The sequence below is a fragment of the Vanacampus margaritifer genome, chromosome 2 (assembly GCF_051991255.1).
Source record: "Vanacampus margaritifer isolate UIUO_Vmar chromosome 2, RoL_Vmar_1.0, whole genome shotgun sequence".
Taxonomy (NCBI): Eukaryota; Metazoa; Chordata; class Actinopteri; order Syngnathiformes; family Syngnathidae; genus Vanacampus; species Vanacampus margaritifer.
Window position 1 is genome coordinate 14,767,043 of NC_135433.1, and position 15,583 is coordinate 14,782,625.

The following is a 15,583-nucleotide window of genomic DNA, read 5'->3' on the forward strand; positions in this document are numbered from 1 at the left end:
TTGGTTAATTCTGCATCATCCCCCCCAGCCTCCTTTGTGCACCCACATGGCCGCCTGTGACCCCCCCCCCCCCCCCACACACACACACACACACACGCACACACACTTTCACAGACAGCTTTTCACATGGTAATTGTGGGTGTTTCCATCTGGACTGTCATATATCTTCAGCTACAAAGCTACAAGCTGTGCATTGTTTTTATTTGAACTCACACATTTCAAACCCTGTTGACTTTTAAAACATATTATGTTGACAGATACATATTAAAAAAATTCCAATATATATTCCAAAATATTTAGTGAATTTTAGTTTTGTTTAAATAATGTGCATTCCGTAGTGCACATGTCAAGATCCGGTCCTCGAGTCCTGAATGTTTTCAAGGTTTCTCTACTCCAACACACCTGATTCAATTATCAGGATCATTATCAGGCTCCTGCAGAGCTTGCTGTTGAGCTTATATATGAATCAGCTGTGAATGTGGGAAACCTCTAAACATGCAGAATTCTGGCCCTCAAGGACCGGACTTTCACACCACTGCTAAGTATTTTGTTCTAATCTAGCCCATATAATTTAAACTCAAAGGCCAAATGTTGTATCTTCTTTGTATATCCACAAAGTCTCTACAATTTAAAGCATCTTTCTTTTTTTGTTTATTGTTGTTTTGATTCTGGAACTAAGTATGTATATAAACTTCATCACTGTAAAAATAAACATGCAAATAGGCCTATAGTATATCTATTTTTTACTATCATTAGTAGCAAGCAGATTGATCTAAATATCGACATATATGTTGGTATTTATTGATTGATACCAATGTTAGGTATTCATTTTCGATTTATTCAAAATTTAAAAAAATAATAATTCAGGAGGTGCTAGCTCTGTGTTGTTATCAAGTCGCTATCAAATCTTTACAGCTTTGCACACCATTTAACTCCATGACACATCTATTAGAAAGCCCATCAAAGGACATTTTTATGCAAACTTTGCATCGTATCGCATGTATTGGTTGTCATGCTGTGCTACGACGTTAAGGACTTACAGTACCTCCCCCAAGGCCTCACACACCCCAAACCAGATGACGACTCCAGACGGTGTGAAATTAAATTAAGATATTGTTTTATTGGTTTGAAAATATGACTGTGATATGTTGGAGGCGGTTATGCGACTCCAAAGGCTGCTGGGAAATGTCTGCCAATTGGATGCACTTGAGTGACTGCTGCAGAGTTGCATTAGCCGGCATCGTAAATCAATTACAGCCAATAGACACAGTGTCTGCTGCTTGTCTTGGTATCATGATATCGTATCACCTTGCTATTGGCAGAGTAGCATGATAACATCGTTTCTTCACTCTATCGTTGTCATTGGCAGGATGTGATATCATAGTTTCATGATTTAACAGTAAAGTTAATTAACAACGTTTTGATATGATATCGTGATACTGGGTGTTGCTAGCAGCATATCATATAGTGATGATACTGGTATGATTGAGATTGTGACATGTATCACCACATTATTGACAAAGCAATGTAAAATATTATAACAGCGGTATAATTGGTGAAGCATTGTGCTACTATATCACTATTTGTGAAAGAATATGACATTGCCCAAATTTGAAGGTTTCTGCCCGAGAGTGATAACAACAAGTGGCCTGTGAGTGTTTAATTGAAATAAATTAGCCAATCAACGCTATGATCTACAATGTGTGTGTCTGATGATGTAGTGGTAGGCTAATATGTACAAAGCGTTTGGAAGGTGCTGGATTGTCTTCGTGTCTGCGGTTTAGTCCCGTTTCTCCTGGCAGCTCGATGCTGATTGGATTGCATTCGGCTTTCCGGACCTTCCGATGACTGCTTATGCTGAGCACTCGGTCGAGCTCTCAAGACATGTGATACACATGCACAATTTTCCTCAAGGAAAAGGATTGAAGTAGAAATAGTTTTAAACCACATTTTGACATAAATACTGTGAAACAAAATCAAGAAAAAGTACTTACCCTATTTAGTGATGTAATTTAATCCAGCTTCATATAAAATAAATCTTGAGGATTGGGAGCTGGGCCACATACAGCATATACGGCGCATACACTAAATGTATGTCAGATCATTTCTGGATGTCAGCCACTATGTTGTCGTGACTTGCTGGCTGAGATTAGGTCCGATTTGCCATAGACAACATGCAGCTTTTGGAGTGGCCTCCATGTTTAAGTACATGCCACGGCAGATGCCAGCCAACCTTGTATGCCGCAATCACTGGGCATCTGCACTGTACAACTTCTTCTCTTAGGAATAAACTAGAAACTCTTATTGTAATGGAGGGCTACTGAGCAATTATTTAGGCACCCAATATAATTTTTTGTACTATATGCTCCAACATTTGTGTTATCTTTGTCCGCCAATCCACGCACTGCTGTCACTTGCTCCTTTTCACTTCACTTGGTACTCAAAACAGAGCCGTTATTTGAGTAATTTGTTGTGGCTTACAATAAAATATGTCTTCTGGAAGCTAATACTGACCATTCCAGATCCGCCAATCAATGTATCTGCGGTCCTTTTTAAGGCACTGGATGGCTACCTACATAACAGTTTTTTTTGGTTTTTTTTTAAATCAAGGTATTATTTAAAAACAACAACAACAATAAAAATGATAACTTCTGAGTTTAAATGATTTATTTAGCTGGTTTCAATTATTTACAAAACAAAACTGTACACACTTAGAAAACACAAAGGACAGCAGTATGATGACAATAGTGATAAATTGGCACACGCACCACAAAAAACAACATAGTTGCTATTAAACATCCCAACAAGCATGAAAGACAAAACAATTAAATCCCTTCACCAGCATTTAGAATGGGGAACCAGCCCTTATTTTGTCATTAGAGATTCTTATTGATCAGTAAATATAATAAGCCACATCCAATGAACTTTTGATTGAACAGGTAATGTAGCACAATTCCAACATTTTCAAGGCGACAAGGAAAACAAAAATGACCAGTGACACCTACTGGCCACTTTTAAAAATGCCTGACTCCAAACAACTCTTCATTGTCATCTTATTTGTTTAAAAAAAAAAAAAAAATGGTGTCTGTTGTGTGTAGCGGTGGAAGCCGTGTCAGTTTTTCTTTTCGTCACCAGGCAGGAAGTAGGGGTTCTCGTGGCCTTGCACCAGGTACGAGTAACGCGAAGGGTTTTTACTTGTGAAGGTCTTCATTCCATCCGGGTTGAGATCATACGATCCGGACTGAAACGGCAGCGAGAGCAGTCGATGTGTTAGCTTCACATCGCGCACAAGCACAGCAGCAGAACACCACAACTACACGACTAAGTAAGCTCACTAGCACCACCACCGTTTGTTGAGATCCCGTCACCAAATCTGTACTCCACACTAAGACCACCAGGAGGGATGAAACCTTACCTTTTTCCATCCTCTCTGCTTCGGAGAAAAGCCCTAAAGCGACACATCGGGAGTCAGGCCAAGCAGGGTGCATGGGCGGGAAACTAGCTACTAGCAGTACTAGCTACTACTAGTGCTACCAAATAACATTGTTAGAGTACATTTAAAAATTAACTGCAGAAAAGAATGATAGCAAAGTCTGAGGCTCAGAGAAAAACTTCTTAAAGGTGAAGTCAACCCCCCAAAATTATTTTTACAATAATATGTTGTATGCAGCCCCACTAGGCTAAATATTGGCAGACACTGTAAAAGTATTCTGTTTAATAATGTGTTAGTGAGTTAAGCAGCAAAATTCAGTAGTTTTTTTAAATCAATATCAGAAGGCGGCCATTTTGCCACTTGCTGTCGAGTGAAAATGACATCACGGTTGCTCAGGGCTCAGGTGGCAACCAATCAATCACAGATCAGCTTCAGAAAACAGGTGAGCTGTGATTGGTTGTTGCTGAGCCCTGAGCAACTATGATGTCATTTACACTCATCAAGTGGCAAAATGGCCGCCTCCTGAGATGGAGAAAAATGGCTGGATTTTGCTGCATAACTCTTGTTCCACAAATGTAATATTAATCAGAATGTCATGTTTAGACTAGTGAGGTCACATATAACATATTACAGTATTGTCAAGAAATGTTTAAGTTTGACTTGCCTTTTAAAAATCATGGTACAAAATACTTACTACAAATTACAATAGCAGATGATTAAGTTACTAATTGCAAGTATCGTCATATTTTGCCAACAGTAACACAATTATTATAATATACAATATTGTCTCGATACTTAACCCCAATTATGGAGAGTATCACAATAAGATATCATGCTTTTTCAAAGTTGCAGATAGTATCAAGATACTATGTTATTGCGATACTTTGAAAACAATATTCAATATTACAGTATTTGATGGATATTGTGCTAAAGTTACCACTAGTAGCCTGATACACGAGTACCACAATACAGTATTGTCATAATACTTTGTGAATGACATCACAATACTATCATCATAATACTTTCCCAGAGTTAGTTAGATAGCATCACAATATTATATCATGCTGCTTTGCCAATATATATTTACTGTTTGTTACATACAATATGTTACTAATGCATCACAATACAATATCGTCATACTTTGCCAAAGTTATAGATAGTATCATGACACGATATTATGGTGATACTTTGTCAACAATACCAATAGTATGGCAATATAATACAATGTTTCGCTAATGATACGGGTAGTGACAGCATTGTGAGCGTTACATGACCAAACTCAGAAAACAGGTGAGTCGTGATGTTCACAATGCGAGCCTGAGGGCACGTTGACGTCAATTTCAGTTGACTGCTGACGGTTGTATAGGACAGAATGGCAGCGCCCTGAGATTGATTAAAGTGAACCGATTCATTTCCCTAATTCTTATTTCATTAACACAGTATTAATCAGAATGCCATGTTTAGACAAGTGATGGCACAAAGAATATAATTATTTTTATTAATTTATTTTTATTATATTATCTTTGTATTGACTTCTCCTTTAATTACTAATTTATAATAATCCTAATTTGTAAAGATATGGCTTTGTAGACATAATAGCATTATTTTTAAATTGGTTTGCTTAAGAGGCATCCTGAAAGTAAAGAATGCCACTCACCACACCGTTTCCATGATGCCGTTTGCCCATCATCTCCATGGTGGGCGCAGCGTCCCAGGTGGCGGCGGTGGTAGCGCGGGGAATAGGCGTGATGCCGACAGGCCACGGCTTGGTCAGCTCACCCACCGGGTACGGGCTGGCATCGCTCTGCTGCGTCTGGCTGCCAGAGCACCGCCGCCTGGTGTACATACAGAAGGTAATGATCATTTATTATCATTAGTATTTTTTATTTAAATATGTTTTGAAATTATGTTTTTCATAATACTTTAAGCTGACAATTAATTGTCCCTCCACATATAGCATGTGAAATATTTAGTTAATATGAATAAAATTTTGATATATTGCTTAAGTGGGAAACATTAGGCTACACATTTCTGGATTTAAAATCGTACCCATGACGTGTACTTTTGCTTTAATTCCTTGTACTGTAATTGTTTTTGTTTCATTTTATAAATTTTTCTCAGGTTTTAATTTCTGTATTGACAAACTTGACTAGGAAAAAAGCATCTGTACAAATGGAAAATTCTTTAGTATACTTAGAAGTTAATATAATTTATTTTTAATTACATTTATAAAATAGTAATTTTTTATATTGTATTATACATTTGTTTATTGTATTATATTATTCCATCCATCTTCTTAACCGCTAGTCCTCACAAGGGTCACGGGGGGCGCTGAAGCCTATCCCAGCTGGCTTCAGGCAGTAGGCAGGGTACACCCTGAACTGGTTGCCAGCCAATCGCAGGGCACAAAGAGACGAACAACCAGCCACACTCACAATCACACCTATGGACAATTTGGAGTGTTCAATTAGCCTGCCATGCATGTCTTTGGAATGTGGGAGGAAACCGGAGAACCCGGAAAAAACCCACGCAAGCACGGGGAGAACATGCAAACTCCACCCAGGAAGGCCGAAGCCTGGACTCAATCTCACGTCCTCTGCACTGGGAGGCGGACGTGCTAACCAGTCAACCACCGTGCCGCCCCGCATTATATTATTATTATATTTAAATTTGTTATATACAGAGTTGGGACTAACGGCGTTTAAACTAACGGCGTTAGGTAACTCTTTTTTTTTTTCTCCCATAAACGTAGTAATCTAACTAATTATTCTCCCCATATTTGAAACGCCGTTATCGTTATTGTATGAGAAATGCGTTGCGTTACAATTTATTTATTAGTTTCAAGGCTCAAAGTAAGCTTACAAGATGTTGTGCGGTGACTGGCTCCTCAAATGTCATTTATGCACAGTTAGAGGCACTGTAGTTGTCGGACCCCGTCACAATAAAAGTGCCTTGACAGCTGAAATGTGTAGTGACTTTTATTTTGGAGGTGCCGCAGGAAGCATGTCAAGACGTGACGGACGTGTCCTCCTTCTTCCTTCTGTACCTTAAAGCTTAGCATATTTTATTTTATTTGATAACTTTGACAAGAGTGACATTAATAAAAAAATAACCGTAGAGATTTGCAGAAAAACAGCCGCCCTGAGGAGCAATTTGTTGATAATTATGTTCCACCAAGAACCATATTGCGCTCTCCACAAGCACCAGAACAGCGATTAAGATACCGGTAAGTCATAGCAACACGCTCGCCTCGTGCGATTAATTGCGTCAACAATTGTATTTCTCTTATTTCACGAGTACTAAACATGTGAAAAGTATTGAAAGAAATATGCTCACACTCATGAAGGCGATGGAGTGACATTTGTATGTGAATGATGCACGTTAAGCCTAGAGTTGGGCAGTATTTAAATGTGTAGAATTATAAACTGACCATATTGAAAGTGTACAAAAGTATTACTTTTTCAGAGAGATCAAGTGGAAGCTGATGATTTTGAGGCGTAAATGTAGTAGTAGTTATGGTAATGATTTTGGCCGTGTTAGCATTAAGCAATGTATATTTTAATAGCATTGGCAATTTATTTGATCTATTGTTGATTATTTTAGCCAGCAAAATCAAAAAATGCCCGCAAAATCCTGGAGGGATTGGGTAGGACTGTCTACAAATTACCTATAGATGACAAATGTGCCACAAATCACCATGTATCCAGTATTTATTTTATTATTATTATTATAGTAACTGGCAGTGGTAGAACATATACGTCACACTCCAAATTTAATGAATTATTATTATTATTATTTTATGTCATATTATGGAGTGAGGCATTTGTGTGACATAAATATTAAAATATAAAACACCCTACATAGCCTGGACGTAATTTGAATTCCTTGTATACAAATATAATAATAATAATAATAATATATAAAATAAAGTAAAATAAAATCCAAATTATTTGATATAAAAAAAAATGTTTTAGAAAGTAGTGAAAATAGTTAAATATCTATCTATCTATCTATCTATCTATCTATCTATCTATCTATCTATCTATCTATCTATCTATCTATCTATCTATCTATCTATTTTTATATTTTATATATTTTTAATTGTATTTTTTATTTTTTTATATTTATACTGTACTGATATTTTTTGTTACACTTGATAATATAATCGCCTCTATATATTTTACAGAGTTTAATTTAAAAAAAAATCTCATGGCCACAAATCAGTCCAAAAAGTACTATTTGGCTTTTTTGTTAAATAAAATAATCTTACAACTGGGCACCAAAAAATTTCATTTTATCTCTTGACAATATTGATCTTATTCAAACATCAAAGTTCAATTGAATTACAAAATGTGCTGCAACACGATGGACAAAATATTGACAGATTTTGTAAATGAGGACGCCTTAGAACATATTTAGTCATTTGTTCAATGTCTTCTCTCTTTATTTAGCTCATGTGTAGTGGACTAGAATGCCCCCTGGCTGTGAGTAATTGTACTACATCAATACACTGAATGACATTCCAATGGACTCACCAGCAGCAGTAGGAGAGCAAAGCCAAGATTAAGATAAGTAGAACTCCGCCTAGAACGCAGGAAACGACCACCACCGCCAGTAGAGATGCTGCCAACACACAATTTTGTTGTCACTCTTTGCTCATAACAACCCAAGAAATAACATCGTCACCCACAGTCTGCGCAGTTGAAGCCTGCGTATCCAAATGCACACCTGGAAGAGAGAGAGGCAAAAATACATTTACTGAAATGTCAACAGGAAGGTTCCAGTATATTCAAAGTGTGCATTATAGGCAGACAAGTAAAATTGATTGTCTCATTGTTTTTTTGGTCAGGATTAAAACTTGTTAATTGATTTTTCATAAAGTAGTTGCTAACGTGGTTGGGAAAGTTAAAATTAAAATTACAGCGACTAAATCACTAATTTTGCAGCTCAGCCTGTGCTTTTTGTAACCTACTCTATGTTCATAGCCAACATAGCTGTGAGTGTAAACAGTGCCACGTCAGTGATGACATGCTTTGAGCCACACGGGCTGCAAAGAAGAAAAAAAACTAGAAAAGAGGCCCTGACTAATAATTTTGAGTAGATGAAAATCAACTGGTGATCAAAAATACAACTTGCGTGAGTTTACTCACTTCTGGCAGCTGTTGCCGACCACTTTCTGCCCGCTTGGACAAGCTGCAGACACACACACAAACATATTCATAAAAAAACACATACTTGACACGTGGTCATTCAAGTGGTGTCGTTGGTGTTTGGACCAGCTAAGCATTGTAGGTCAGACTGATTGAAGTTCAGTCCCCTTTGGTTGATACTTGCATGAAGTGAGTTCGGCCGTTCCATCGCTCACTTGCAACAGCGCACCCAAATTTGGAAGTGCTAAAAGTTGCAGCCTACCAGGAAGTAAAAAGTAAGACTTTTCCCACTGGTGTAAACCGGACCTCGACAAAATGTATCTTTAATTGCTGCAAAAGAAAGCCCAGTCTTTAAAAAAGAGGAGACAAGATGCATCGTTCATCGTTGTTAAATGCACTGTACTGTATTTATCAAGGCTTCTTCCATTGTTCTCATGCTGTTAACCTGTAAATAAGTCCGCCAAAATAGCAGTGACTTGTTCTGTCATCCCCTTTTTTCCCCTCCCCCCTGAGAAATGCTTTCCAATTTCACGGCATACTGCTCTTGAAGAGAACTTTTTTTTTTTTATTCAAGGTGACTTGCGTTTGTGGCAGACTGTCGACCTACACTTGCACAGCGCCACCCAGTAATGCTCAACTCCGAGCTCCTCACCGCACATACCCAATAAATAAGGTTGACGATGATACATTTCACTTAGCTAAAATAATTGTGAAAAAGGCTTCAAGAGTCGCATGCAACTATTGTCGATCCTACTGGTGGCATTGTCTTGTTGGAAGGACTGGTTGTTGTCTTTAATGTTGTATCATTATTGGTAGGACTGCTTGTTGGTAACAACATTGAACCTGTGTTAGTCAGTTCGTTTTTTTTTTTGTCATTGATGTGCCATTGTAGGTGAGACCAGTTGTTGTCGATAATGTTGGATTGTAGTTGGTCAGATCGGTTGTTGTCAGTGGCGTTGTGTCATTGTTGGTTGGACGATCTACTATAGCTAGTGAGATTGGTTGTCATTAAGGTTGTGTCAATGTTGGTGAGATTGTTTTTTGCCATCATGGTAGTCTTGTTGTTGGCAAGACTTGTTTTTATTGGGATTGTGTCGTTGGTGGTGAATACAGTTGTTGTTGATGCGTCGTTTGTGGTTGTCCAGTAATCATTGAAGTTGTGTCGTTGTTGGCTGTTGTCATTGAGGTTGTTAGTTGGTCCTGTTGTTGTTGTTAATTGGCTGTTGTTGGTCAGAGTGGTTGGTGTCATCATGGAGGTCTTGTTGTTGGACTTGTCAATAATGTAGTGTCCGTGGTAATAAGTTCATTTGTTGTTAAAGTTTTGCTGTTGTTAGTCAGAGCGGTTGTTGTTAATAACGTTGTATTGTAGTTGGCCAGATTGGTTGTTGTCAACAATGTTGTGTCATTCATGGGCAGACCAGTCGTTGTGATTAATGTTGTGTCATTATTGGTTACATTGGCTGTTCTCAACAAATCTGTTGTTGTCACTAATGTGTCATTGTTGTCAAAATCAAAAAAATGTCTTTACCCTTGCAGCTGGTGTTGGAGTACACAGTGGAGATGTAGCCAGCTTTGCAGGAGCAACCAACGCGACCGTTTGCGCTGGTGCACATAGTGGTGGCAGCGTCACAAGGAAGTGGAATCTGATCGCACAACTTAGTGCCTGTGAGAAAAACAAAATGTGAGAAAGTGGGGTCATCAGTTTAGCCGTCGTGGCCACTGGGTGGTGTTAGCTCACCGCTAAACGTCGCGTTGACCAGCAAGCCTTGAGAGCTGTTTCCGATGGCATCCTTGATGACCTGGTCAATTACTTCCTGAGAGGCCGCTGTGTTGTTGAAAATGTTGTTGATGGTGGCAATGACGCTACCTGGGCTGCGGGAAATGCAAAGAGTGAAAACTTTTTCTGACATCAGGCAGGTACCTTTTCCAGGGAAAACAACTCACGCAAGCTGCACCAGGTCAGAGCGGATGTATCCCTGTTGACCTGCAAAGGCACCACTGAGCTATCAAACAGAATGGAAATAACTATTTAATACACAAAGAAAAACACCAAATGGTTCCAATTTTGTGTGACATGCTAGCTGACCGAAGCAGACATGTCTGCCGCTGTGTCCTGGAACGCTTTGGAGGACCTGTCCAACATTTCCTCGGTAAATGTCAAGGAGATGAGGTGCAGCTGCCCAGGAAACACTTGAGCTGAAGAAGAAAACAAATATGACACTACCACTGGCTTTTTACCACCATTTTTAAGTCTTGCTTACCGCGGATGCAACGGTCGCCCACTAAGAAGCTTCCGGACAGACACTGGCAAGTTCCGTTCAGGCAAACACTTTCAAGTGGACACTGTTCCATGGGACAAACTAAGACAGATGAAAGAAGATGCATTCTAGAGCCTCATATCCGACAATATGAAATCTAAATGATACAAACCTATAATTGGACCCTTTGTGGGGCCAGGTGGGCTTTGAGTGGCTTTGTTGGCTGAAGTGAGGCCGTCTGTTGGTTTATGAGTGGTTTCTACATTGCAAAGTTAAAAAACATGCAACACTCAATCTAAAGACAATTCACACAAATAAATGCCTTCGTTGTTGGAGTACCTCCTGATGTTCCCGTCGAAGAGGCCGCACTTGCTGTGGTGACAATGGTGGACATCTCTGCAGGGCTGGTAGGGGTAGCTGTAGTTGTGCCATTGTCAGACTGAGTGGCAGTCCAAGTCGTTGTATCAATGATGGGTTTGGTGTTGGTCCATGCAGCAGTTGTGCCATTGAAGGTCAGAGCTGGTGTTGAGCTGATGGTTGTCGAGCTGGTAGTTATTCCAGTTGTCATTAATGTTGCATCTGTGTCGGTTAGGCTAGTTGATGTCATCAAGATGGTCTCATCGGTTGGACCATTTGTTGTCATTGAGGTTGTTTCAGTGTTGGTGGGACCGGCTGTTGTCATAAATGTTGTGTTGTTGGTCGGATCGATTGTCATCAGTAACGTTGTGTCGTTATTTGTCAGGCTGGTTGTTGTCATGAAGGTAGTGTCGGTGTTGGTCAGGCTGGTTGTTGTCATTGAGGTTGTGGTTTTGCTGGTCGAACTGCTTATCATTGAGGTAATGGTGTTAGTTGGACTGATTGTTGTCGATGGTGTTGTGTCGTCGTTGTTTAGGCTGGTAGTGGTTATGGATGTTGTGTCACTGTTCATCAAACTGGTTGTTGCAATCAAAGTTGTGCCATTATTGGTCAGCCTCGTTATCATCATTGTTGTCTTCTTGTTTGGATCAGTTGTTGTCATTGCATCTATTGTTGTCATTGAGATTGTGACATTGTTTTCTGGACCTGTTGTTGTCAACATGTCGTTGTTGGTCTGACTAGTTGATGAAATTGATGTTACATAGTTGTTGATTTGACCGGTTATTGCCGTTGACATCGTTTCATTGTTGGTTGGACCAATTGTTGTTACAGAGGTTGCTTCGTTGTTGGCTGGGCCGGTTGTTGTCTTCCAGGTTGTGCCGTTGTAGCTCGTAGTCGTGAGTGTAAGTTGTGTGACTGTAGTTGTGGTGGGATTGTGATCTGTCGGGTCTGGCGGACGTGCTGTCACTGTGTTGCCGGTTCGACCTGTCGATGTTGGGACGCCACTTGTGAGTAAGTCGGTGTTGGCGGTGTAGGGGTTTGTGACAGACAACGTCTCATCTCTCACGGTTGTCGTAAATGGATTGGCTGCGTATTGCGTAGAAGTCGTGTGGTTGCTAATTGGACCCAGCATTTCTGTTCTTGTGTTTTCGCCATCCTCGGATATTCCCTCGGCTGTGGCGGTAACGATGTCACAGTCTATTGCCATTACTACAGTCAAAACAAAATTGAAAAGTTATACATACAGTAAATACACACATACGCATATATATATATATATATATATATATATAGTTATACATACACACACATATAATATTGTTAGGTAGTATCGATACTGTATCATAACAGAAAACCGTACGCTACATTACAATTTCAAAATGTTTCACCCAAAACTGCCATATAGTTATTTAATGTATGTTTATTGATATTGTTTGTTTTGTATCTTCTAATACGCCAACTGCTTACAGCTGCATGAATTCCACTTACTTTATACGTAATCAGTTCTATCTGAACGCGCTTTTGTCAGATATTTTTTTAACATTCTTTTCTCCCCAGTTGAAACTAATCTCTCCAGGAATGCATTGATATGAGGGGAAAATATGTCATTCCTAACACTGTAGCCAATTTTATCTCCATTCTGTTGTCTGACACCCCCCCCCCCCCCCCAAAAAAAAAAACATGACTCAGGGGACATTAGAGGCAGAAATAACTTTTACGAAATTATCAGCTTCCCAAAGACTCTGTCAAGACATCCAGATTGACATTTTCAAGTGGGAAGAAAGTTAAAGAAAAGGGATGCAAATCATTTGGCAAAAAGAGTGTCACTCCCTCCTCGAGGGGAAAGCTGCTTGTTATCAGACGTCTGTTCCCGGTTACATTGCGTTTACGGGGGGACCAAGCGGAAGCCGCCCGGCACCCTGTTGGGTGCTCCAAGAGGCCGGAGGTCTTTAAGCCTGTTTACAGCTGTTCCTCAGCTACATACGATTATTCAGCATTCCAGGTTGCTGCTGGCCATTGGGAAAATGATAGTGACGTCCAGATGGGAAGGCCCATTGCAAAAAAAAAATAATAATAAGAGCAAGGGAGAGAGGTATCAGCTGCTACCAGACCTCACTGATTGATTATTTTCTGTTAGTGAAGCATTAGTTGTTTTGACTTGGAGAACAAAAGGATCAACATAAAATATATGTGATAATTTTGTGCATTTGTCTGCAAAGTCACTATTCTGTCAAAAATCAACATACACAGTTACACACCTTTTGTGACATCTTATCCAGACAGGTTGTGAGGTTCTGTTTTCAAAACCAAAACTGACCCATATAAATACAGGCTCTTGATTAAACTATGCCACTTTAGGCATAGTCATTCAACACTTACAAAAAACAGTGGGCATACTAAAAGCATACACACTTTATTAGGCGAGGTTGAAAGTATGTTTTTTGTTTGTTTGTTTTGTTTGCACAGCCCAAAACTCATCCAGATAAATGCAGACACTGGAGAAAGCAATGCTATGCCATCCATATTGTAAGTGGGATCCATCAAAAAACAACAGGCAGAATATTGTCCTGGCATGCGTTATCCACAGTGATTGGAGAGATATTTTTGGGGTATTGTTTCCAAAACTAAAACTAAAACTTAACAGTAAGCCACGTTACATCACCAACTGAAATACCAGGAATGTTCTTGAACTTCCTATGACTTATTGGATCCACCATTATTTCTCACAATGTCACATGCTAAATTACCCAGAATGCCATTGTCTAGGGACCATTATAGCTGCATTTCCAAATAAAGTACCAGGACAAAACAGTCGTACCTTGATTTATGAGTGCACCATTTTACAAGTTGGCAGAGTTTTAGAGTAATTTCTTTGTTTGCGTTAACTTGTAAACCAAATTTTCAGGTTGGAGTGAGTTAAAGTACCAGTGTGTAAAAGAGCGTCTGCCTGCAAGTATAATGACAACATGGCTGCCACGTCACATCAGATGATGATGCTCTTGTCTAGGTTATGATTTAAAGGCGGCGCGCTAATCTGGGATTGGATGACCAGTGACGGAGATTAAGGCAAAACCTCTTAAACTACATCCAGCCATGCTCGCATTCATTTACACATTAGACCGGTCGTGCTCTCGCAAGTCTATGCTGTCTCAGTCAGCATATGTGAAAGGGGGCATGGGGGTGTTGAAGGTTATTACATTTCACGCAGAGACTGCTTTCTACATTCTTTCCATTCAAGGAGTTATCGCATTTTATCCTTTATTTCGCACATAGTCCTTTTATGTGTCAGTGTTTGACTGGTCAAGTAGTGAGTGAGGTCGTTATGGTAACAGCAGGTCTCACGGACACATGACATAAGTCAACATTTGTGTGTTTGCTCATGTGTGCAGAGGTGTGTGTATGTGCGTTATCAGCACCTTTCATCTCAATATAATGGTCATAGTGGAACATTGAGTATGTGCTAGCTGCAATAAAAAGGCAGCGCAGCAGGAGGAAGAAGTGGAATAAAACGTAATCACTTGCTTTAAAACAAGTTCTATTATTATGTTGTAAATTTAGAAACCTTTGTCCAAAATGTTTATCTTTGCGCCCTGAATAAGTTCATGCCTATGCTGTCATACATCAACTTCATCTTCACTGAACTAATAATTACGAGCCATACTTTATTTATTTATTAATAATTATAGTTTGTAATTATTGCTCCATTGAGTTTTACAGTATGCTGTATATTTATATCTACACAAATTATGTTTATTATTAAAAACACATTACCATATTTCTCTTATGTATTCAGCTAATTCACAGAAAAATCTTAAAGTACTGTATACATATACGAATAACTTTGATTTTTGTGAAATCCACAAATGCATAATAAGCGCTATACTGGATCATTAATATTACAGTACACAACACCTACAACAAACTAGTACGTACCTCATAAAAAACTGTTTATTATTTGTATTCTTTTGTGCCTTCCATGAATGAGTAATTGCTATTAATAATCTGAATAAGTATTATTATTATTATTATTACAAAATTAATCTAATTAATTACATGCTTTGTAAATATTTATTGAATTTCTAATTAATCAATTTTAATCTCATATCAGCTAAAGGTCCCAAATAAAGAATTTGAATTTTAGGACATTAGGGGAAATTCTTTGTTACACAAGGTACAAATCACTGTGTTCTTTTTAATAGTCCCGTCCTTTGTTCTTATTATAGATAAACTTTCTGTTCAAAGATCCAAGTAAGTTTGCTTCGCTCTCCTGTGTCGCACTACTTACTTGTCTGCTGTCACCCTGCTTTTGACTAGTGGCGCAGGTTAAGAAGTGACATGCCACTGCAGCCTACGGCTCACTCAATAGGCCAAATTTCAAATGCTTG

At 38.9% G+C, this 15,583-nt stretch overlaps 1 protein-coding gene across 2 annotated transcripts in view; it reads right to left on the reverse strand.

Moving 5' to 3' along the window:
* Nucleotides 1-2,649: 2,649 nt before the first annotated feature.
* The window catches only part of LOC144044775 (uncharacterized), a 29,626-nt gene continuing 16,692 nt past the window's right edge, over nt 2,650-15,583 (reverse strand). Inside the window, exons 2-14 of one of the 2 annotated variants that reach the window (XM_077559385.1) lie at nt 11,181-12,407; nt 11,014-11,100; nt 10,845-10,943; nt 10,670-10,779; nt 10,528-10,586; nt 10,322-10,455; nt 10,112-10,246; nt 8,584-8,626; nt 8,124-8,161; nt 7,969-8,056; nt 5,091-5,268; nt 3,416-3,448; nt 2,650-3,241 (exon numbers count right to left, since the gene is read on the reverse strand). In XM_077559385.1, the coding sequence (XP_077415511.1) occupies nt 3,113-3,241; nt 3,416-3,448; nt 5,091-5,268; nt 7,969-8,056; nt 8,124-8,161; nt 8,584-8,626; nt 10,112-10,246; nt 10,322-10,455; nt 10,528-10,586; nt 10,670-10,779; nt 10,845-10,943; nt 11,014-11,100; nt 11,181-12,407 (2,360 nt within the window). In that variant the 3' untranslated portion in view covers nt 2,650-3,112. The remainder of the gene's footprint in view (nt 3,242-3,415; nt 3,449-5,090; nt 5,269-7,968; nt 8,057-8,123; nt 8,162-8,583; nt 8,627-10,111; nt 10,247-10,321; nt 10,456-10,527; nt 10,587-10,669; nt 10,780-10,844; nt 10,944-11,013; nt 11,101-11,180; nt 12,408-15,583) is intronic. The other variant, XM_077559386.1, reaches the window with a different exon arrangement.